At 42.8% G+C, this 23,839-nt stretch overlaps 1 protein-coding gene across 12 annotated transcripts in view; it reads right to left on the bottom strand.

The window, feature by feature from the left end:
• Positions 1-23,839, bottom strand: part of LOC138422191 (uncharacterized) — a 119,290-nt gene that overhangs the window by 37,519 nt on the left and 57,932 nt on the right. For 8 of the 12 annotated variants that reach the window (XM_069556791.1, XM_069556792.1, XM_069556803.1 and 5 more), the window contains 2 exons: positions 16,101-16,166; positions 6,234-6,314 (listed from right to left, as the gene is read on the bottom strand). In XM_069556791.1, the coding sequence (XP_069412892.1) occupies positions 6,234-6,314; positions 16,101-16,166 (147 nt within the window). Of the gene's footprint in view, positions 1-164; positions 1,796-6,233; positions 6,315-12,025; positions 12,786-16,100; positions 16,167-23,839 lie in introns of those variants that run through there. The other 4 variants (XM_069556797.1, XM_069556800.1, XM_069556801.1 and 1 more) reach the window with 3 other exon arrangements.

Raw genomic sequence — 23,839 nt, 5'->3', positions numbered from 1 at the left:
TACCCTGTATCATGCATCAAACCTAGTCTGGCGATGCATTTCACATATGATAATATACATGTTTCAATGCCATCCTCCCAAATCATCCCACCCTCGCCCTCTCCCACAGAGTCCAAAAGACTGTTCTATACATCTGCGTCACTTTTGCTGTCTCTCACACAGGGTTATCGGCACATGTGATTTTAATGAAAACTATTTATGAAACTGATATTTGCAGCTTCAGGAAATGGAGCCACCGCGAACAATATATTTACTGGGGAAAAGATGGAGATAGATATCTGTTGACATCCCAAGCTCCCTGAAATTGGGGGATAGAGGGGATATTGAGAGGCAGACATGGAGGAGGCTGAGGGGCACAAAGGGGCACCTGAGGACCAGTGCAAAGTCTGAAAGCCCCAGAATCCTGGAGCCTCTCTGAAGGCCCCACCAATGCCCATGAGACAACTGCAGCAAGGTTTACAAATAAATCCAGTATAACCAATCTTCAGCAAACCAATAACTTGCTTAAACTCACTATTTGCTCCCAGGGTAATACCAGAACTTTTTCTCAACAGATAACCAAGTCAAAGAGACCTGAGAGGGAATTAATATGAGCAATAAAGATTATTTCAGATAGACATTTGCAAGAGGAGAGCAATTAACATGAGCCTTAAAATGCTTATTTCCTTTTGAAAATGGGTATATAAATGAGTAACTATCCTCACAAGAAACTAGTAAACAGCTATTAAAATCATGTTTTCAAAATAGTTGATATGGAGACTCAGGATAAAATAGAGAAGTGGAAAACAGCAACCTCAAAAACTGTATACGCAGAAATAAAATCTTGCTTGATTCTTTTCTGCTTGGTGCTGTGTGCAAAGTATATCACCACACAGCATTTATAAAAAAAAAAAAAAAGCAGTCAAAATCAGGGTAATATCACTTTGTCTTTTTACAGGGGAAATTAGAGTTCAGTTCAGTTGCTCAGTTGTGTCCGACTCTTTGCGATCCCATGAACTGCAGCACGCCTGGTCTTCCTGTCCATCATCAACTCCCAGAGTCCACCCAAACCCATGTCCATTGAGTCGATGATGCCATCGAACCATCTCATCCTCTGTCATCCCCTTCTCCTCCTGCTGACAATCTTTCCCAACATCAGGGTCTTTTCCAGTGAGTCAGTTCTTCTCATCAGGTAGCCAAAGTATTGGAGTTCCAGCTTCAGCATCAGTCTTTCCAATGAGTATTCAGGACTGATCTCCTTTAGGATGGACTGGTTGGATCTCTTTGCAGCCCAAGGGACTTTCCAGAGTCTTCTCCAACACCACAGTTCAAAAGCATCAATTCTTCAGCGCTCAGCTTTCTTCACTGTTCAACTCTCACATCCATACATGACTACTGGAAAAAACCATAGCCTTGACTAGACGGATCTTTGTTGGCAAAGTAATGTCTCTGCTTTTTAATATGGTGTCTAGGTTGGTCATAGCTTTCCTTTCAGGAGAAAGTGTCTTTTAATTTCATGGCTGCAGTCACCATCTGCAGTGATTTTGGAGCCCAGAGAAATAAAGTTTCCACTGTTTCCCCATCTATCTGCCATGAAGTGATGGGAACGGATGCCATGATCTTAGTTTTCTGAATGTTGTTGAGCTTTAAGCCAACTTTTTCATTCTCCTCTTTCACTTTCACCAATAAGCTCTTGGTTCTTCACATTCTGCCATACGGGTGGTGTCATCTGCATATCTGAGGTTATTGATATTTCTCCTGGCAATCTTGGTTCCAGCTTGTGCTTCCTCCAGGCCAGCGTTTCTCATGATGTACTCTACATATAAGTTAAATCATCAGGGTGACAATATACGGACAATTAGTCAATCTGGTAACACGGACCACAGCCTTGTCTAACTCAGTGAAACTAAGACATGCCTAATGGGGCCACCCAAGACAGACGGGTCATGGTGGAGAGGTCTGACAGAGTGTGGTCCACTGGAGAAGGGAATGGCAAACCACTTCAGTATTCTTGCCTTGAGAACCCCATGAACAGGGGAAAGTGACAGTCCTCAAATACAGTGCTGGGAAGGCAGCTCCCAACTGGTAGCACAGGGTCTAAAACGCATCTGGACTAAGACAGGAAGGATCTGTATTTATTCTGGATGTGCCCACAGTAGGCTAGAGAGCTGAAGACATATAACATAAAATAAAAATGATGATCAGATTATATACTGCTGTTTCTAAAATGTTTAAGGAAATTGGAAATGCCTATTTTGATTTTGAAAAGAGCATATTTTATTTCCTTTTACAATTTGTGTGACTGAAATCAGTAACACTCTTGTTTTTAAAATTAGCTAGTGGTTCGCAGCGGGGAGAGGGAAGAGAGAAAGGCAGTATGGGGGTAGGAGAATAAAGGGTACAAGCTGTCATGTGTAAAATGAGCTGCAAGGATATATTATTGTACAGGGCTTCCTTGCTGGCTCAGACAGTAAAGAATCTGCCTCTGGTGCGGGAGACCTGGGTTTGATCTCTGAGTTGGGAAGATCCCCTGTAGAAGGGAATGGCAACCCACTGCAGTATTCTGGCCTGGAGAATCCCATGGACAGAGGAACCTGGCGGGCTACAGTCCATGGTGTCACAAAGAGTCAGACACGACTGAACAACCAAGTACAGCACATATAGTGTACAGCACACAGGGAATATGGCCGTATTTTATAACAACCTTAAATGGGGTATAACTTTTAAAAGTTGTGAATCATTATATTCTACACCTAGAACAAATAATAATGTACAGTAACTGTACTTTAATTAAATGTTTTTTAATCAGAAAGAAAATCAATATCAGAAAGAAAATAAAATTAAAATTGATGCCTCTAGCTCCAAGGCATTTAAAACTCACAAAGCAAAATTTTAAATGGAATGATCATCATTCCTTGTCGAATATTAGCATACCTGACTGTGACAAACCATGCTGATGTTCTGGGTTTGGTTCTAAAAAGACAATGTTTCAAAAGAAGCTCAAAAACATGCGACATGTTGAAAAAACACCCCGTTGGCATTAGAGTGTCTGGTGGCTGTTTGTTATTCCTTAGCTGTGTTTAAAGAACTACATAGTTCAACTTTCAACAGTGAGCAAGTAAAATATATGACGTAATGTATCAGTCTTAACATTGACAACGCCAATATCTACTTTTAGCTACCCAATAAGTTTCCATTCATCAGGAATTAGTAAACTCCCTCATGTACTAATGGGAAGGATATGAGAAACTATTGGAAGAACCCCTTATGGACTTCCACAAGAAGCAGTGCATTTTTGAAAAATGTAAAAATGGTGATCAGAAAGAGATATATTGAGCTATTATCCCACATGAACATCAGTCCAATCCTCAAAAAGAGCCTGACATGACTGAATGTAAGTTATGTTGCTATCCATAATCCAAACCCTTACTTTGCTCCAGCTGAGTTTTTGCCATCAGTCTCACTGGATTCCTTTCTGCAAACCTTCTTAATAGTTACCTTAAATGGTATGGTCCTAAGAGAATCAGAAGATGTTAAGAAGAGGTAGCAAGAATACACAGAAGAACTATACAAAAAAGATCTTCATGACCCGGATAATCACAATGGTGTGATCACTCAACTAGAGCCAGACATCCTGGAATGTGAAGTCAAGTGGGCCTTAGGAAGCATCACTACAATCAAAGCTAGTGGAGGTGATGGAATTCCAGTTGCTCTATTTCAAATCCTAAGAGGATGCTGTGAAAGTGCTGCACTCAACATGCCAGCAAATTTGGAAAACTCAGCAGTGGCCACAGGACTGGAAAAGTCAGTTTTCATTCCGATGCCAAAGAAAGGCAATGCCAAAGAATGCTCAGACTACTGCACAATTGCACTCATCTCACACGCCAGTAAAGTAATCTTGGAGCTCAAAATTCTCCAAGCCAGGCTTCAACAGTACTGTGAACTTGTAGATGTTCAAGCTGGTTTTAGAAAATGCAGAGGACCCAGACATCAAATTGCCAACGTCCTCTGGATCATGGAAAAAACAAGAGAGTTTCAGAAAAACATCTATTTCTGCTTTATTGTCTATGCCAAAGCCTTTGACTGTGTGGATCACAATAAACTGTGGAAAATTCTTCAGGAGATGGGAATACCAGACCACCTGGCCTGCCTCTTGAGAAATCTGTATGCAGGTCAGGAAGCAACAGTTAGAACCAGACGTGCAACAACTGACTGGATCCAAATTGGCAAAGGAGTACGTCAAGGCTGTATATTGCGATCCTGCTTATTTAACTACTATGTAGAGTACATCATGAGAAATGCTGGGCTGGAAGAAACACAAGCTGGAATCAAGATTGCCAGTAGAGATATCAATAACCTCATATGCAGATGACACCACCCTTATGGCAGAAAGTGAAGAGGAGCTAAAAAGCCTCCTAATGAAAGTGAAAGAGGAGAGTGGAAAAGTTGGCTGAAAGCTCAACATTCAGAAAACGAAGATCATGGCATCTGGTCCCATCACTTCACGGCAAATAGATGGGGAAACAGTGGCAGACTTTATTTTGGGCGGCTCGAAAATCACTGCAGATGGTGACTGCAGCCATGAAGTTAAAAGATGCTTACTCTTTGGAAGATGTGTTATGACCAACCTAGACACCATATTAAAAAGCAGAGACATTAGTTTACCAACAAAGGTCCGTCTAGTCAAGGCTATGATTTTTCCAGTGGTCATGTATGGATGTGAGAGTTGGACTATAATGAAAGCTGAGCACCGAAGAATTGATGCTTTTGAACTGTGGTGTTATAGAAGACTCTTGAGAATCCCTTGGACTGCAAGGAGTTCCAACAAGTCCATCTTAAAGGAAATCAGTCCTGAATCTTTATTGGAAGGACCGATGTTGAAGCTGAAACTCCAATAATTTGGCCACCTGATGCTAAGAACTGATGCATTTGAAAAGACCCTGATGTTGGGAAAGATTGAGGGCAGGAGGAGAAGGGGATGACAGAGGATGAGGTGATTGGATGGCATCACCGACTCAATGGACATGAGTGAGTGAACTCCAGGAGTTGGTGATGGACAGGGAGGCCTTGCGTGCAGCATTGTATGGTTTCACAAAGAGTCGGACATGACTGAGCAACTGAACTGAACTGAAACTGAATGCTCTGCTAGAGATAATCCCCCCTTATCAGTCCACAATAGTATTTCATTTTCTCCTGTTTCCCAATGCCATTTTATGTCATTTCTTGAGTTTACTACCTAGTAACGTACTGTACTACACTACCTGACCTTGTCAAAGACGTGATTATAGTGGGTCATTCTTTAGCCGCTCACTGTTCACAGGGTTCAGGGTGTGTGTGCTGTGTGTGTCTGCAGCTGACCCATGAGTGTTCTCTGGTTTCACACTATCCTGTTGGCTTCACACTGACATCACTTAGAAATGTAGATGATTTAACTGGACCCAGAAGTTAGTAACTGGTTCTAAGCACTTAGCCTAATTTTCTTCTCTTGGTCTCTGTCCTTCGGAAAACATATTGCTTCCCTTCTTTTCAGTGTTTCCACTAGCTGATGATCCAGTGGCTATGCTAAGTCTTCCTTGAGACTTGACTTCAAATCCAGAGGACCCTGCCGAATCCCACCGACAAAAGACCTTCTTCTTTTCTGCTTTCAACCTGCTCTTTCAAAGTCATCTTCTCCATAGAAGAATAATCAGAGAGAGAGTGAATGCCACCCAATCATCCTTATCTCAGGACCCAGATGGCTTATAGTTTACTGGGCACGTATGATGTATTGGGCTCTCAGTCAAGCAATTTTACACACATTTTCTTATTTAATTCTTAGAGAAACACTGTGAGATAGGTACAATGAGCCTCATTTTAAAATTAGGAGATGGAGACCCTTTGGAGAACTCGGGGTTCAATTGACTCAGGGTCAGCACCTGGGACAGGGCCAAGCTCAGGGCTGAGTCCAGCCAGGTTTGACCATAAATAAGCCCCCCCTCACCACTGCACTGCTGGATCCCTTTAACCTGGCCCACCATTTCGTGGTCACATTCATCACTTATGTGTTTTGCTAGAATGCTTTAATTTCTTTAATCTACAGTATTATTATTTTGCAACATTCCAGAAGCAAGAATTCCTCTAGAGGAGAGAGACTTTGTCTATTTTGCTTCCATTTCTAGGTTTTCATGAGTTTCCCTGCAGTAGTCAGTCCCATTAAGTAGAGCTGCATCATAACAGTGACTCCAAAGAAAAACCGTTTTAAAACATGAACAAACCTCTTGTTGTTGTTTTGATGGTTGTATGCTCAGGAGCGAGTGACGTTGCACTAGGAATGGCACTGGTTGCAGAAGTCTCAGCTGTACAAAAGAGAAGTTGAGAAAGGGATTAAGGTTGAGGTAATGAGTGGACCACAGAGCACGTCACACAAGACAAATTCACCCCACATCTCTCCCAGTGGCAGCTCCAGAATTTTCATGTGGCAGGGCCTTACAGGTGAAGAAGGTGAGCCTTGACTTCCCCATCTGTATAATGATAATACCTACTTCAAAATGTCATTGAGAGGACCAAGTTCGTTTAATATCTAATTTGTGTGCCTTCACACACACTCATCAGTTAGTATAGTGTGTACTTGGTGGCTCAGTCGTGTCTGACTTTGTGACTCGTGGAATGTAGTGCATGAGGCTCTTCTGTCCATGGGATTTTCCAGGCAAGATTACTGGAGTGAGTTGCCATTTCCTTCTCCAGGGAATCTTCTCCACCCAGGGTCTGAATTTGCATCTCCTGCATTGCAGGCGGATTCTTGACCACTGAGCCTACTGGGAAGTCCCCAGGTAGTATAGTACAGGCATGTAATGAACATTACGTTTAAACCGGCTATTAGTATTATCCTTATAAATGGGGACTTGAAGCTGCTTTTGCATAGCATTTTACATGACTTTGGAAAACTGCCCATGAAAAGAAAGATGGAGACTCATGACAATTATACAAAGACTAATGTTCTGCTCCATGCCTCCCTGCCTCCATCTCTCAGGGACAATCCTAGGTTCCCAGTAAAAATGAAAACAAAGACACCATTCAATTTAGTTTTCTTCTAGCTAAATAGTGGGTGAGGCAATACAAAAACCATCCATCATCCCACTACCCAATGACAGACATTTAAACATCTTGGTATACAGCTCTCTGAACTTTTAGCTATTGTGTCTAAATATGGAATAACAGTGCTTAAAGGTATATAAATATGTAAACAGCATTTTTAAAATATATATTCCCTGAGCATATGCCTAGTATTTTGAATCCTCCTCTATTACAAGATTTCTAACTGCTGCATTCTGTGCCATTGTCTGAATATTGTACTTTATCAATCTCTGTGCATTTATGGTGTTTTTCCTCTTCTGAAATTTGATACCTCTCTGATAAACATCAGTGCACTGAACTTTGTGATTTGTCTCTGCTCATTCTTTTAGGACACTGTGTAAAGGAACCAGTGCTCAGGTGTGATGCTGTGGGGCTGGAACGACCTCACTTCTCAGGACAGCATCACCTTGGCTCCTCAGCTAAATGTGCATGGATTCCTGGAGAATCCGTAAAGAACAGAAAATGTCGTTGGCACTTCTGCCCAGTCTATGTAAGGACAGATTTCCAAGGCTTTCCTCTTTCTACCAGCTGCCAGCTACTCAGTTCACCCTCAAATAATTCAGACAAGATTCATTGCCCCTAAACTAAGGTCCATCTAGTCAAGGCTATGATTGTTCCTGTGGTCATGTATGGATGTGAGAGTTGGACTGTGAAGAAGGCTGAGCGCTGAAGAATTTGTGCTTTTGAACTGTGGTGTTGGAGAAGACTCTTGAGAGTCCCTTGGACTGCAAGGAGATCCAACCAGTCCATTCTGAAGGAGATCAGTCCTGGGACTTATTTGGAAGGAATGATGCTAAAGCTGAAGCTCCAGTACTTTGGCCACCTCATGCAAAGAGTTGACTCATTGGAAAAGACTCTGATGCTTGGGAGGGATTGGGGGTAGGAGGAGAAGGGGACGACAGAGGATGAGATGGCTGGATGGCATCACTGACTTGATGTACGTGAGTCTGAGTGAACTCTGGGAGCTGGTGATGGACAGGGAGGCCTGGCGTGCTGCATTTCATGGGGTCGCAAAGAGTCAGATATGACTGAGCGACTGAATTGAAATGAACTGAAACTAAACTATCTTCTCCCCTCTTTTAAACCCTATTTCCACCTTGTTCCTTACTTGTCCTACTACCTGATTCATTGTTGTGGTTGTTGAGTGCCTCAGTTGTGTTCAACTCTTCTGCAACCACGTGGACTCCAGCCTGCCAGGCTCCCCTGTCCATGGAATTTCCCAAGTAAGAATACTGGAGGGGGTTGCCATTTCCTTCTCCAGGAAATCTTCTCAACCCAGGGTCTGAATTTGCATCTCCTGCATTGTAGGCAGACTCTTGACCACTGAGCCACCTGTGAAGCCCCACCCAATTCATTACATGTATATAAACAATTGTCACACAAATTAGGTATATGGTGTGACAAATGACTAGTATCTCTAAGTTATCCTTCATCATTCAGATGCAAAGCTGTAAAATATAATGTAAGGACAAGTGATTTTCTCAATTGAAATATAGTTGATTTACTATAATTCAAAAATAATTCAGTTATACACACACACACACACACACACATATATGCAATTTTCAGGTTCTTTTCCATTAAAGTTATTACCAAATATTGAATATAGTCTCCTGTGCTATACAACAGGCCCTTGTTGTTTATGTATTTGACATATACCAGTGTGCATCTGTGAAGAACAACTGTTTTTAAACAATAACTAGACCATAGGAATGTTGAGGTTCAGCAACTATTGAGATTAAAATTATGGAAAGAAAGATTTTCAATAGGAATCAATGAAAGTATGTCAAAATAAAAAAGAATAGCTAATGAACAGAAATGATCTCTGTTAGTTAATGTTACTTCTTCCTTTACACCCTTCAGTTCATTCACATTTAGGGCACGCATTTATATCCCGTGGATACCAGTGAGCTTTTCTGAAAGAAGCTTCCCTGAGCTCCTAGATCCCAGGCCTGGCGCATTTTGAATCTGTTCCACACTAGAACAGGGCTCTGTACATAGAGGGTATTCAGTGAAATACTAGCAGTTATAAATGTTTGGCCAATTTCCTTTCTTTTTTAAAAAGATCTTCTCATTTTCTTGAGATGTAATTCACATACAGGAACGAACTGTTTGACCAGGTTCTTATGGAGAGACAGGTGGGTGAGTGATGAAGGAAACAAGCCGCATGCAAGCGGGCATGCGCGGAATGCGTGTAAGCGTGGAAACCTGCCTCCAAGCAGACTGACACAATATTTTTGATGTTTCAATAACAAGCACACAATTTTACAACTAGAAGATAAAAAAATCCCAAAGTAAAACACAAAATAAAACCACACCAAATTTAAAGTTTTTAAGTAGTGCATGCCTGCTAAGTCACTTCAGTTGTGTCGACTGTTTGCGACCCTACCGACTGTAGTCCACCTCTGCCCGTGGGATTCTTCAGGCAAGAATACTGGAATGGGTTGCCATTTCTCCTCCAGGGGATCTTCCTGACTCAGGAATTGAACCCTCATCTCTTGTCTCTTGCATTGGCAGGTGAGTTCTTTGCCACTAGTGCCACCTGGGAGGCTCAAAGTTTACCTGAAGCCATCAAGAGTTTTGACTGAGTGCAAAGATTGCGCTACCCCAGGCTTTCTGCCTGTCTGAGTCAGGAGTTTCAGTGGTTAGTTAGGGAGGTGTGCTCAGTCTATGGACAGTGCCCCCTCCTCCTTATGAACACCTCCAAGACCCTGCATGCCCCAGCCCCTGCCTGCCTCCCCATCAGTGCTTGCAACTTCACTCTCCTTTGGGCTCTAGGCATCTGGGCAGCTCTTGGTTCCTCAAATGCAGCATACTCTGCTCCATGCCCACACCTTTGTACCTAGTCTTCTCTTTGCCTGAAATATCCTCCTGTGGTGCCCTTCTTGGCTGGCTATCCATTTCTCAGGTCCCAGTTCAAGGCCATTTTTATTGGGAGGTCTTCTCTGACCTCCCCTACTTCGGTTTAGGCTAAAAACTCCACAAGATCCCAGTGCTTGGCATAGTGGGGTAAAGCTAAATGAAATCTTGTGATTGACTGTTTAGAATCCAGATGTGTTTCATAGGCCTTGATGGTGTGGAGGAAAGAAATTGCCTGCCATGCAAGTGAACAAAGGGTGTTGCGGACACCATGCTTTCAGCCATTGTACCACTGCAGACTGCAGACCCTGAGGGGATTCAGGATGCAGAGAAGCAGGCTACTGGCTCTAGACGGTTAACGTGTATATCAAAGGAATGATTGTAGTAAGCCCGGACTCTTGCATCTTCCCATAGAGGAAAAGCCCTAAATTTATTAACTCGAAATGTCTGGCTTTCTTTAATTAAAAGCAATCTTTTGATTTTCTGACTACTTGACTTCTGCCTAAGGTACTTCATTATTCTGAAATCATAGACATTTGCATTTCTGAGACAGTAATATTCATTACAAACAATTGTTCATTAACTGGATTCTAGGAATTTTCTCTTCAAAACAATTACCTGAGAGTATACTATCATGTATTAATTATTATGTGTAGAGGAATAACACAAAGATCAGAAACATTGCCAAGCTTGCCTAAGATCACGAAGCTGATAAATGGTGGAGGTGAAGTTTGAATTCCCACCTATTTAACTGCAGAACTGTGTGCCAAGCTCTGTCATAATCTATGCAAAATAAAAAGGTTGAGAGCCCCACATAAGTGTCATTGAAAGATGAAATTCTCACCAGTCATGCCACTAGCTCTCAAGTAAGCCTTCCCTTCTAGCAAATCAAGCCTAACTGAAAAAGATGTAAAAATAATAATTTATGTTGTGCGGAAGCTGAGGATGGGAGGGCTATTCCCTTAACATACAGGAGTAGAATGACCTCCAGTGTCAGATCCAGTTTATGGAAGAACAGGTATTTCTGGTTGGTAATAACCTGAAATCTCATTTTTTTTCCCTGCTAAGCATCTTCCAGTCCAGTTACTCTTGCTTACCATGAATCCTCAGAGCTAAAGATTTCACGTACTTTAAACGGGCCAGCTTTATTTTAAGATATTGGCATTTGTGTAGCTAAACTCCCTATACTTATTAGATGTGGGATTAAGGAAGTTAGACTAGATGAGAAAAGCTCTTAAGAAAAAGCGAAAACGTTATCCCAAACTTCTCACAGCACTGATGCTTCTCATCACTGGCTGGACGATAATGAATGGGAAAATAGAAACTAGATCAGCATGGTTGCTCTTGATGCTGTGTATTAGAATCATCTGTCGACTCACACATTGGAGTCTAATGCACTGCCTGCAGCAAGAATATGGCTCCAGACTAGATAAACATGGAGAAACTTCATTTTCCTAATCATTAAGATCTTTTCTTGCATTTTCAAAGGTTCTAATAGTAGTAGTCCCCAATCTTTCAGGCACCAGGGACCCGTTTCATGAAAGACAATTTTCCCATGGACGAATATTGGGAGAAGAGGGTTTGGGGATGAATCAACCACATTACACTCATTGTGCACTTTGTTTCTACTATGATTACACTGTGATTAACCTTTCCACTAATGATAGTCTCCATTGGCCCCGCAGATCATCAGCCATTAGATTCTCATAAGGAGCACACACCTGGGTACCTTCCATGTGCGGATCACAGCAGGGTCCAGGCTCCTGTGAGAATCTAAAGCTGCTGCTGTTCCTACACGAGGTGGAGCTCAGGTGGCGCTGTGAGCGATGGGAGTGGCTGTAAATACAGACGATGCTTTGCTCACTCCTGCTATGTGGCCCGGTTCCTGTCAAGGGTTGGGGACCCCTGTCTCACATCACCCTTATCTTGTGTTGAATAGATTTATAAAGCAATTGGATATTAGCTGATTTGCTGAGAAGCGTTGGATATGACTCAGCAACTGAGCATCTCTCCTGGTCAGACACAGTGCCATTGCCATGGACCATCTTCCCAGTCGCCTTCAGCAGACTCGCCATGCTCACCTATGTGCTCTGGGTTTATTTTCTCTCCTTTTGACTTTAAATATCATCATGACTGAGAAATAAGTAGCAATATCAAAGGGAGAGCCCTAGAGGAAAGGGTCACTTAGCCCAAATAAAAATGAGCAAAAGGTTACCATCATAGTCATAAAATAGGGTTCACTCAGTTCAGTTCAGTCACTCAGTCGTGTCTGACTCTTTGTGACCCCATGAATTGCAGCACGCCAGGCCTCCCTGTCCTTCACCAACTTCTGGAGTTCACCCAAACCCACATCCATCGAGTTGGTGATGCCATCCAGCCATCTCATCCTCTGTCATCCCCTTTTCCTCCTGCCCCCAATCCCTCCCAGCATCAGGGTCTTTTCCAGTGAGTCAGCTCTTCACATCAGGTGGCCAAAGTACTGGAGTTTCAGCTTTAGCATCATTCCCTCCAAAGAAATTCCAGGGCTGATCTCCTTCAGAATGGACTGGTTGGATCTCCTTGCAGTCCAAGGGACCCTCAAGAGTCTTCTCCAACACCACAGTTCAAAAGCATCAATTCTTCGGCGTTCTTCCCGCCTTCTTCACAGTCCAACTCTCACATCAATACACGACTACTGGAAAAACCATAGCCTTGACTAGACGGACCTTTTTTGGCAAAGTAATGTGTCTGCTTTTTAATATGCCATCTAGGTTGGTCATAATTTTCCTTCCAAGGAAAAGCGTCTTTTAATTTCATGGTTGCAGTCACCATCTGCAGTGAAAAAAGAAGACAGACTACAAGCCTTTACACAGGCTTCACTTTAGGGGAAGCATGAGTAGACATTAAGTGACAATGTTGCAAGAGTACGGAAGAGCCAGGACTTCCCTGACAGCTCAGTGGTTAAGACTCTTCACTTTCAATGCAGGAGGCGTGAGTTTGACCCTTGGTCTAGGAATTAGGATTCCACATGCTAAATGGTGCAACCAAAAAAAAAAAAAAAAGTTAAAAAGGAAGAAAAGAGTAAGATAGGGCCAAATTCAGAATATCAATGATGATGATGAATAAGCAGTTTCATGTGTGGATTAAGTGCACAGTCTAGAGCCTGAATGCCTGGATTCAAACTAATTTCACAGGTTATTAGCTGAGACTTTGGGCAACAGACTTACTCACTCTGTACTTTCGTTTCATAACATATACAATGAGAATAATAATTGTCAATCATATAGAATTACTGGCTAGTTAAATGAATAGGTATATACATATATACTTATATAAACATTTACACAAATAGAGAAATTGGTCTTACAACTCGTATGGAATTTGTAGGTACCCCAAATAGCCAAAATCATCTTGAAAAAGTACAGAGCTGGATGACTTACATTTCATCATTTCAAAACTTACCACAGAGCAATGGTAGTCAAGAGGGTATGGTGCTGCCCTGAGGATCAGTGGAATAGAACTGAGAGTCTAGAAATTAACTCCTATACCTGTGGTAATTGGCTTTCATCAAGGCTATTAAGACCGTTAAGTGAGGAAAGAATAGTCTGGTGAAAATATCAAGGAAGACAAGGCTCTAGACACACTGAGGTCGCAACTCTCCTCCTTCACTGTGTACTGGAGGTTGCTATGGTGCTTGGGAACCAGGAAAAGAATGTACAGTGTTTTGTGACTTGGGGCTTTTAGTATTTTTGCAGTCAATTACTCTTCTGTGACAGACATGGTCAGAACATTGCCCGACTCCCAAGATGTGGTAGAAGTCTCTCTGTGAATAAGGCTTCCTAAGATTCTATACGCTGCCGCTTTCCCACTGCTCTTAGCAAGTAGAGTGTGGCCGCTGGGGATTCTGGATGAGCTACTGTATCATAAAAGAAACAAGTTCTACCAAAAAAACAGAAAATGGGCCTTTTCCAAAGAAGACATATATCTGGCCAACAGAAACCTGAAAGGATGTTCAACACAGCTAATCATCAGCGAAGTGCAAATCAAAGCCACAGTGAGATATTACCTCACATCTGTCAGGATGACGATCAAAAAAATCTACAAAAGTTGGCGAGGATGTGGAGAAACCAGAATCCTTGTATACTGCTGGTGAGAATGAACACTGGTGCAGCCATAATGGAAAATACTATGGAAATTGCTCCAAAAATTAAAAATAGAGCTACCATGGGATCCAGCAATTCCATTCCTCGGTATATACGCATAGAAAACGAAAACACTAATTCCAAAAAATATATGAACCCCAATGTTCATAGCAGCATTGTTTATAATAGCCAAGGTATGAAAGCAAGCAAAGAGTCCATCAATAAACGAGAGGATAGAGAAGATGTATAACACACACAGAGACACACACACAGAGAGACACAAACACACACAGACAGAGACACACACAGATACACACAGAGACACAGAGACACACCGACACACACAGACACACACACACAGGGATATTATTCAGCTACAAAAAAGAATGAAACTCTGCCATTTTCAACAACATGGATGGGTCTAAATGATGTTATGCTTAGTGAAATAAGTCAGAGAAAGAAATATTTTATATCACTTATATGTGGAATCCAAAAAATAACATAAATGACTATTAAAAAAAAAATAGATTCACAGATACAGAGAAGAAACTAGTGGCTACCAGTAGCAAGTGGGGGGTAGGAAGGGCAAAGTAGGGATAAGGGATTAAGAGGTATGAACTTTTATGCATAAAATAAATAAGCTAGAACAATATACTGTAGAGAACAAGGATTATAGTCAATATTTCATAAAACTTTAAATGCAGCATAGTGAAAGTGAAGTCGCTCAGTCGTGTCCGACTCTTTGCAACCCCATGGACTGTAGCCCATCAGGCTTCTCCATCCACGGGATTTTCCAGGCAAAAATACTGGAGTGGGTTACCATTTCCTTCTCCAGAGGATCTTCCTGACCCAGGGATCGAACCCTCCCCCATTGGAGGCAGACGCTTTAACCTCTGAGCCACCAGGGAAGCCCTAAATGCAGCATAATCAATTTTTATTGATTATTAAATGCAGCATCATCAATAGAAACACTGAATCTCTATGTTGCACACTTGAAACTAATAGAACACTGTAAATCAACTCTATTTCAACTAAGAGAAACAGAAAATGCGAAAATATTAACCTTGGGGTATCTCATATGTCTACTGTCAATTCTTGCTCTTTTCTCTATCAGATCCCCAGAATCAGCTTCAGTATGTGTCACAACCAAGTTTATTTGAGCAGTAAGTAAGGACAATGAAATGAGTATGCTAATATCTAGGTTTTTCTCTGTTAACATTTACTGGCATTGCTTAATGATAGAGACAACTTAGAAAGCAGAGGTTGTATGTGTTTGCTTTAACTTGAAAAATTGTAAAACTTTTCCTAATTATATTTTATGTTTCTTTTCCAGAGAATTTAGAAAGTATTAAAAAGCATTACTTTGCCAACAAAGGTCTGTCTAGTCAAGGCTATGGTTTTTCCCGTAGTATGACTACTGGATGTGAGAGTTGGACTGGGAAGAAAGCTGAGCACCGAAGAATTGATGCTTTTGAACTGTGGTGTTGGAGAAGACTCTTGAGAGTCCCTTGGACTGCAAGGAGATCCAAGCAGTCCATCCTAAAGGAGTTCAGTCCTGGGTGTTAACTGGAAGGACTGGTGCTGATGCTGAAACTCCAATACTTTGGCCATCTCATGTGAAGAGTTGACTCATTGGAAAAGACTCTGATGCTGGGAAGGATTGGGGGCAGGAGGAGAAGGGGACGACAGGGAATGAGATAGCTGGATGGCATCACCGACTCGATGGACATGAGTTAGGGTAGGCTCCGGGAGTTGGTGATGGACAGGGAGGACTAGCGTGCTGCGATTCATGGGGTCGCAAAGAGTCGGACACGACTGAAAGACTGAACTGAGCTGAACTGAAAAAGCAGAAAAAAAGTACCCCATTACAATAGCCAGAGTTAACCTTGAAATGTTTCTTTTCAGTGTTGTTGCTTTAGTTTGACTCATGTATCATAGAAAACCACACAGATAGGTGCTTATTAAATACACAGATATGATACTAATGGCTGGAAATCTATTACCCACCTCCTTTGGTTGGTAACTTACCTGGTGAATCCAGAGTGCCACTTGTCCCTGAAGTCTGTGTTGCAACAGGTTTTGTAAAAATATAACCTATAAAGACATTTGGGAAAATTATCTAAAATGTGCTTCCCCAGTAGGTTCATGGATGTTAGCAGTCATCCTCTAGAGACCAAAGTCCAGAGAAATTCATCACAGGAATGTTAAATCCAACTTCCAAATTTGAAACCAGTGCACATTGATTTTGAGATACTGGGCCTCCTTCCCCGTCTTAGGAATCCTTCTCCAGGAGTTCAGAGTGAGAGTGTTCATTTCTTTCTAAAAACCCAACTTCACACCAAGCTAGAGATCCATAGATCTGGAAACTAGCCTATGGATCATCTCAGGCTGACCTTTGAGGCATCACTGAAGTTTAGAGATGAAAACCATTTGAGATGCCATCTAGTCTGTGTTTTATTTGATAGGCAGGACGAAAATGGGACCCATGCGAGTCAATCAGGTCTCAACACTTGAGCTAATCTGCAACAAAATTCTGATCGCTTGTTGTTTCTGCAACTATTATAAACTGAGTGCCTACTACATGCCTAGCAGGCTTCCCTGGTGGCTCAGATGGTAAAGAATCTGCCTGCAATACAGGAGATGCAGGTTCAATCCCTGGGTCAGGAAGATGTCATGGAGAAGGGAATGGCAACCTACTCCAGTATTCTTGCCTGGAATATTACATCAACAGAGGAGTCTGGTGGGCTACAGGTCATGGGGTCACAAAGAGTAGGATGAAACTGAGAGACTAAGCACATGTGCATGCCTAGCAGAGTTGGGGAGACAAAAATGAAGACACAGATTTGGCTTTTAAGATATTTAGAGTGCAGTGGTCCCTGAATCCCAGTTCAGACTCAGTCCTGTAACAATTAAATTGAGAGAAAAATTCTCCCCGAGGTTACTGAAAGCAAAGGAGAAGCCTTGCTTCTTTGCCGAGTCATTGTAACGGTGTGCCTGCAGGCGTGTGTGGTGAGGTGCACACAGAAAACCAAGGCCTGTGGACCCAGAGCTTTCTCCAAGTGCCGTTTAGCATCAGGACCCTATTCTCAAACCAGAGCTTTGGCTTTTCCTTAAACACACTCTGTCTTCTTCTGCCACAGAATTTTCGTCCTTCATTTCCCTTCTACCTCCACCACCCTCCCCAGATTTTGCAAGTTTGGCCTCTTCTCATTGTTCAGCTTTCATCAAAATGTCACCAACTCAGAGAAAAAGGTCCTGCTACCCTTCTCTATGTTGGCCTCTCCATTATGTTCATCAGCTTCCCTGGTTTATTTCTGGGTGCTATTTTTCACTCTTTTTTGTTTCAGTACTTGTTTTGCTGAATGTCATGTTCCCTCCCTCTACCCCCCCCCCCCCCACCCGCCCTGAACATGAACTCAGGAGCTCATTCATGTCCCTGTCGTGGCCTTGGAATAGAGTGCCTCATGCACAGTTACTGAATACTAAATGAGAGAAGGAATTCAGGGATTGGGCATCAAATCATCTAGAAAAACTTACATTCCTCCAGGGGAATCTTCCCGACCCAGAGATCAAACCCATGCCTCTCACGTCTCTTGCTCTGGCACGTGGATCCTTACCACTGGTGCCACCAGCGTGGGTGCGAAGTCGCTTCAGTCGAGTCCAACTCTTTGCGACACTGTGGACACCAGGCTTCTCTGTCCATGGGATTCTCCAGGCCAGAATACTGGAGTGGGCTCCCATATCCTTCTCCAGGAAGATAACTCTGCTAGTCTTCTGTTTTCCTCGAATTTCCCCTTCTCCTTCGCTTCTCAGAAGTCACCATCCTATACCCAGGCTTGTTTCCTAGTTTATAATTGTTATCATAGCTAAATACCTATTCACTACAGCCAGACGCTGGAGTAAGGACATTATGGTAATTACTTTGTTTAGTCCTTAGGCGACTACTCGTTGGCTGCAGTAGGCAGGTACCAATATTTTCTGGGTTTTACAGACAAGAACACTGAGGTTGAGGATGGAAAGTAACTTGCCTTATTGCTCCCTGGCTTTCAGATGTGAAGCCAGGTTTGAAACTAGTTCTTCCCTATGTGTGCTTTAACCATTACACACTTTATCCCCTAGTGCAGGGTCAGGCAAAAAGTTTGTTCAGATTTTTCCATAACATCTTATGAACGAGTGATTTTTTTAGCCAACCTAATATCTAAGAAATTCCTGAATCCCTCCTCCAATTCCTAGAATGCTCAGTTGATTCTTGAAACTCTCTGTAATTCAAATTACAACCACATCTGAGGGAGCTAAACACATTTCAAATAAATGCCTGCTCCTTATCTAGGTGCCAGGCACTAGTATTTCTAACACATAAAAACTGTATTTGAGAAGAACTTTTAATCCTGACACTCTCAGGAAGGGGCCAAAAATAATGCTAATTTGATACTACTTCATAATACGCCTCTGTTACTTTTTATTTTAATGAATTGATTTCCATTTCTGCCTAAACCACATAATCCCTCAGCCAATAAGAGTCATTTCTTTCTTTATTTCTTTCTTTTTTTTCTCTGTATCACTTCTCAGTAAGGGACCACAAAGTGGAAAATAACGACCCCCCACCCCCCACCCACTGCCGCTACCATGGATTCAGGGTTCATATGTGGCTTGTGATTATCTGACAGGAGAAAGCAGAAATTATAACTTTTGGGAAAACTTTTTGAAAAATAAAGAACATAGACCCACCATCACTTTCATTAATGACTCTTTAATTTAGAAATTAAACTCATGAAAATGCCAATAAAGCAACACGTTCTTTCACAGAGACTTGTTTTGCAGAGTATTTGATTACATTGTTTCAGGGCTGGCTAGGCTTACAAATGAACAGCAGGCCTCTCAAGGTGATCCAGCCATGGGTAACTTCCCCCACCTTAGCAACCCACTCTCAATAAAACATCCATCCACCAGGCTGGGCTGGGGTCCTGGGGGCTCAGTGGCAAAGAATCTACCTGCCAATGCAGGAGATGTGGGTTTCACCCCTGGGGCGGGATGATCTCCTGGAGAAGGGAATGGCAACCCACTCCCGTATTCCTGCCCGGGAAATCCCATGGACAGAGGAGCCTGGCGGGCTATAGTCCACAGGGTCACAAAGAGTCGGATGCGACTGAGTGACTAAACAACAAGATGGGGTCTGAATACTATTCATTCAGTCATTCAGCTAAGTCAGACAGGACTAAAATGAGATGGTTTTTCTTCTCTCTATAATCCTATGTCCCATATAACAGAATCCTGCTTAAAAAAAAAAAATTCCACCTACCTGACAATAGTAATACAAAGATCATTTTTCGGTCCATCCTGAGATCATAAGCTGGGCTTCCCAAGGTCAGTGCAAGAAAACCGCCAAGGATGACTGATGCGACATCTGTGGCCTCAGCCCACACATTGTTATCTTTCAGGCTCACATTCTCTAGGCATCAGTTGATAGGCTGGGTGGCATTTTTAAATGATGCAAAGTTGCACACCATCTGTCCATGAAGATATGTGGGTATCTGCTTAATCAGGATTATTAAAGCCTTCAGTTGAGTCTCCACTTCAGGGAACTGGCAGATATCTGTTAAAATTACTTTGCATAAACTCAGTGGGCAGTTCAAGGTAATAGCAGTCAGGAGCCACCCCATTGGACAAATGAGAATGAGACCGTGAAGGCCTGAAATTCGGCTTCCAGATGGCTCAGCTGGTAGAGAATCTGCCTGCAATGCAGGAGACCCCAGTTGGTTCCCCTAGAGAGGGACAGGCTACCCACTCCAGTACTGTTGGGCTTCCCTGGGGGCTCAGATGGTAAACAATCCTCCTGCAATGCCAGAGACTTGGGTTCGGTTCCTGGGTCGGGAAGATCCCCTGGAGGAGGGAATGGCAGCCCACTCCAGTATTTTTGCCTGGAGAACCCCATGGGCACAGGAGCCTGGTGGGCTACCGTCCATGAGGTCACAGAGAGTTGGACATGACTGAGCGACTAAGCACACGCACAGGCCCGAGACTGAGGGCCTGAGTCAGGCTGAGGTCACCAGGACAGCTCTGTTTATATGTGGAGATTCTCGTGGGTCACAGAGAAAACGGCTTCCTACATGAAAGAAGTATGTTTGAGAACTCGAGTTACTATTAGAGCGCTCTGAGGTTTGAAAACCTCTCTAGCTCATGGCAAGTCATACAGCAATGTAATAATACATGAGATGCAAGAAATCTCTAATTCAGAATAGAATTTGAATGAAACAGCCAGGGCTTACATGGAACTGGTGAGATGATTTCTCTCCAAACATGCCTTTTTAAGGAGGCATAGGGTGGATAATTAGGAGATTGGAATTGACATATAACCAACGGGAACCTACTGGATAGCTCGGAGAACTCTACTCAGTGCTCTAAATGGTAAGGAATATTCAAAAAAGAGGGGATATATGTACTGTATAGCTGATTCACTTTACTGTATAGTGGAGACTAACACAGTCTTATGAAACAATTATGTGGTGATGGTGGAGTCACTTAGTCATGTTCAATTTTTTGTGACCGTATGGACTTAGCCCACCAGGCTCCTCTGTTCAGGGGATTATCCCAGCAAGAAGACTGGGATGGGTTGCCGTTTCCTCCTCCTGTTGTTGATTCATTTTAGTGGAGACTGGCAGCCATGAAATTAAAAGACGCTTACTCCTTGGAAGGAAAGTTCTGACCAACCTGGACACCATATTAAAAAGCAGAGACATTGCCAACAAAGGTCAGTCTAGTCAAGGCTATGGTTTTCCCAGTGGTCATGTATGGATGTGAGAGTTGGACTGTGGAGAAGGCTGGCACCAAAGAATTGATGCTTTTGAACTGTGGTGTTGGAGAAGATTCTTGAGAGTCCCTTGGACTTCAAGGAGATCCAACCAGTCCATCCTAAAGGAAATCTGTCCTAGGTGTTCACTGGAAGGACTGATGCTGAAGCTGAAACTCCACCACTTTGGCCACCTCATGCGAAGAGTTGACTCATTGGAAAAGATCCTGATGCTGGGAGAGATTGGCGGCAGCAGGAGAAGGGGACGACAGAGGATGAGATGGCTGGATGGCATCAGTGACTAGATGGACATGAGTTTGAGTGAACTCTGGGAGTTGGTGATGGACAGGGAGGCCTGTCATGCTGTGATTCATGGGGTTTCAGATTCGGACACAACTAAGCGAATGAACTGAACTGAACTGAACACAATATTATGAAAAAAAATGACACTCCAGTAAAAATTAATTTTAAAAAATCTAAGCCATGTTAGACATGTGTCAATCTCAAATAAACAAAAGGAAGCATAAATGAATGAATGAGGAGACAATAAATGTGAACACTCAGAATCGAAAAGGACGACCCAAAGAACTCGTTGCAACGCAGAGTAAAATGAGACGTATGGTATTCTAAGAAGAGCAGTTTTACAAGGAGGTGGAACAGAAACAACATGAACTGAATCTGAGACAGCCCCAAAGCAGCTGTTTGGGTGCCCATCACAAATGTCTCACTTCCTCTAGGACTCATGGGAGTCCTTCCTGCTTGACTCAGAGCATGAATTTGCTGGGTCAGCAACTTGTTAAATACAGTCTACACCTGTTTTCACCCACGTATTCTTCTTTTTCTTTTTGGCTGTGCTGGGTCTTCGTTGCCGTTGGGCTTCTCTCTGGCAGTGGAGAGTGGGGGCTGCTCTCGAGCTGTGGTGCTTGGACTCCCCGTGCAGGGACTTCCCTTGTGGTGAAGCCTGGGCTCTAGGGCACACGGGCTCAGTAGCTGTGGCTCCTGGGCTCTAGGGCACACGGGCTCAGTAGCTGTGGCTCCTGGGCTCTGAGCACACGGGCTCAGTAGCTGTGGCTCCTGGGCTCTACAGCGCAGGCTCAATAGTTGTGGCAAACAGGCTTAGTTGTTCCATGGGATGCGGGATCTTTCCAGATCAGGATCAAACCTGTGTCTTCTGCACTGGCAGGAGAATGTTTTACCACTGAGCCACCAGGGTAGTCCCATATACGGTTTTTTGTAAATATAAATTTATTTATTTTAATTGGAGGCTAATTACTTTATAATATTGTATTGGTTTTGCCATACATCTACATGAATCTGCCACGGGTGTACACCTATTCCCTATCCTGAACCTCCCACCCACCTCCCGCCCCATCCCATCCCTCTGGGTCATCCCAGTGCATCAGCCCCAAGTACCCTGTATCATGCATCAAACCTAGTCTGGCGATGCATTTCACATATGATAATAGACATGTTTCAATGCCATTCTCCCAAATCATCCCACCCTCGCCCTCTCCCACAGAGTCCAAAAGACTGTTCTATACATCTGCGTCACTTTTGCTGTCTCTTATACAGGGTTATCGGCACATGTGGTTTTAAAGAAAACTATTTATGAAACTGATATTTGCAGCTTCAGGAAGTGGAGCCACCGCGAACAATATATTTACTGGGGAAAAGATGGAGATAGATATCTGTTGACATCCCAAGCTCCCTGAAATTGGGGGATAGAGGGGATATTGAGAGGCAGACATGGAGGAGGTTAAGAGGCACAAAGGAGCACCTGAGGACCAGTGCAAAGTCTGAAAGCCCCAGAATCCTGGAGCCTCTCTGAAGGCCCCACCAATGCCCATGAGACAACTGCAGCAAGGTTTACAAATAAATCCAGAATAACCAATCTTCAGGAAACCAAGAACTTGCTTAAATTCACTATTTGCTGCTGGGGTAATACCAGGTTGGGCAGCAGAACTTTTTCTCAACAGATAACCAAGTCAAAGAGACCTGAGAGGGAATTAATATGAGCAATAAAGATTAGTTTAGATAGACATTTGCAAGAGGAGAGCAATTAACATGAGCCTTAAAATGCTTATTTCCTTTTGAAAATGGGTATATAAATGAGTAACTATCCTCACAAGAAACTAGTAAACAGCTATTAAAATCATGTTTTCAAAATAGTTGATATGGAGACTCAGGATAAAATAGAGAAGTGGAAAACAGCAACCTCAAAAACTGTATACGCAGAAATAAAATCTTGCTTGATTCTTTTCTGCTTGATGCTGTGTGCAAAGTATATCACCACACAGCATTTATAAAAAAAAAAAAAAAGCAGTCAAAATCAGGGTAATATCGCTTTGTCTTTTTACAGGGGAAATTAGAGTTCAGTTCAGTTGCTCAGTTGTGTCCGACTCTTTGCGATCCCATGAACCGCAGCACGCCTGGTCTTCCTGTCCATCATCAACTCCCAGAGTCCACCCAAACCCATGTCCATTGAGTCGATGATGCCATCGGACCATCTCGTCCTCTGTCGTCCCCTTCTTCTCCTGCCGACAATCTTTCCCAACATCAGGGTCTTTTCCAATGAGTCAGTTCTTCTCATCAGGTAGCCAAAGTATTGGAGTTCCAGCTTCAGCATCAGTCTTTCTGATGAATATTCAGGACTGATCTGCTTTAGGATGAACTGGTTGGATCTCTTTGCAGCCCAAGGGACTGTCCAGAGTCTTCTCCAACACCACAGTTCAAAAGCATCAATTCTTCAGCGCTCAGCTTTCTTCACTGTTCAACTCTCACATCCATACATGACTACTGGAAAAAACCATAGCCTTGACTAGACAGATCTTTGTGGCAAAGTAATGTCTCTGCTTTTTAACATGGTGTCTAGGTTGGTCATAGCTTTCCTTTCAGGAGAAAGTGTCTTTTAATTTCATGGCTGCAGTCACCATCTGCAGTGATTTTGGAGACCAGAGAAATAAAGTTCCCACTGTTTCCC

Source organism: Ovis canadensis, chromosome 17 (genome assembly GCF_042477335.2).
Source record: "Ovis canadensis isolate MfBH-ARS-UI-01 breed Bighorn chromosome 17, ARS-UI_OviCan_v2, whole genome shotgun sequence".
Classification (NCBI taxonomy): domain Eukaryota; kingdom Metazoa; phylum Chordata; class Mammalia; order Artiodactyla; family Bovidae; genus Ovis; species Ovis canadensis.
The sequence above is the reverse complement of the archived record's forward strand: the minus strand, read 5'-3'. Positions and strand labels throughout refer to the sequence as shown.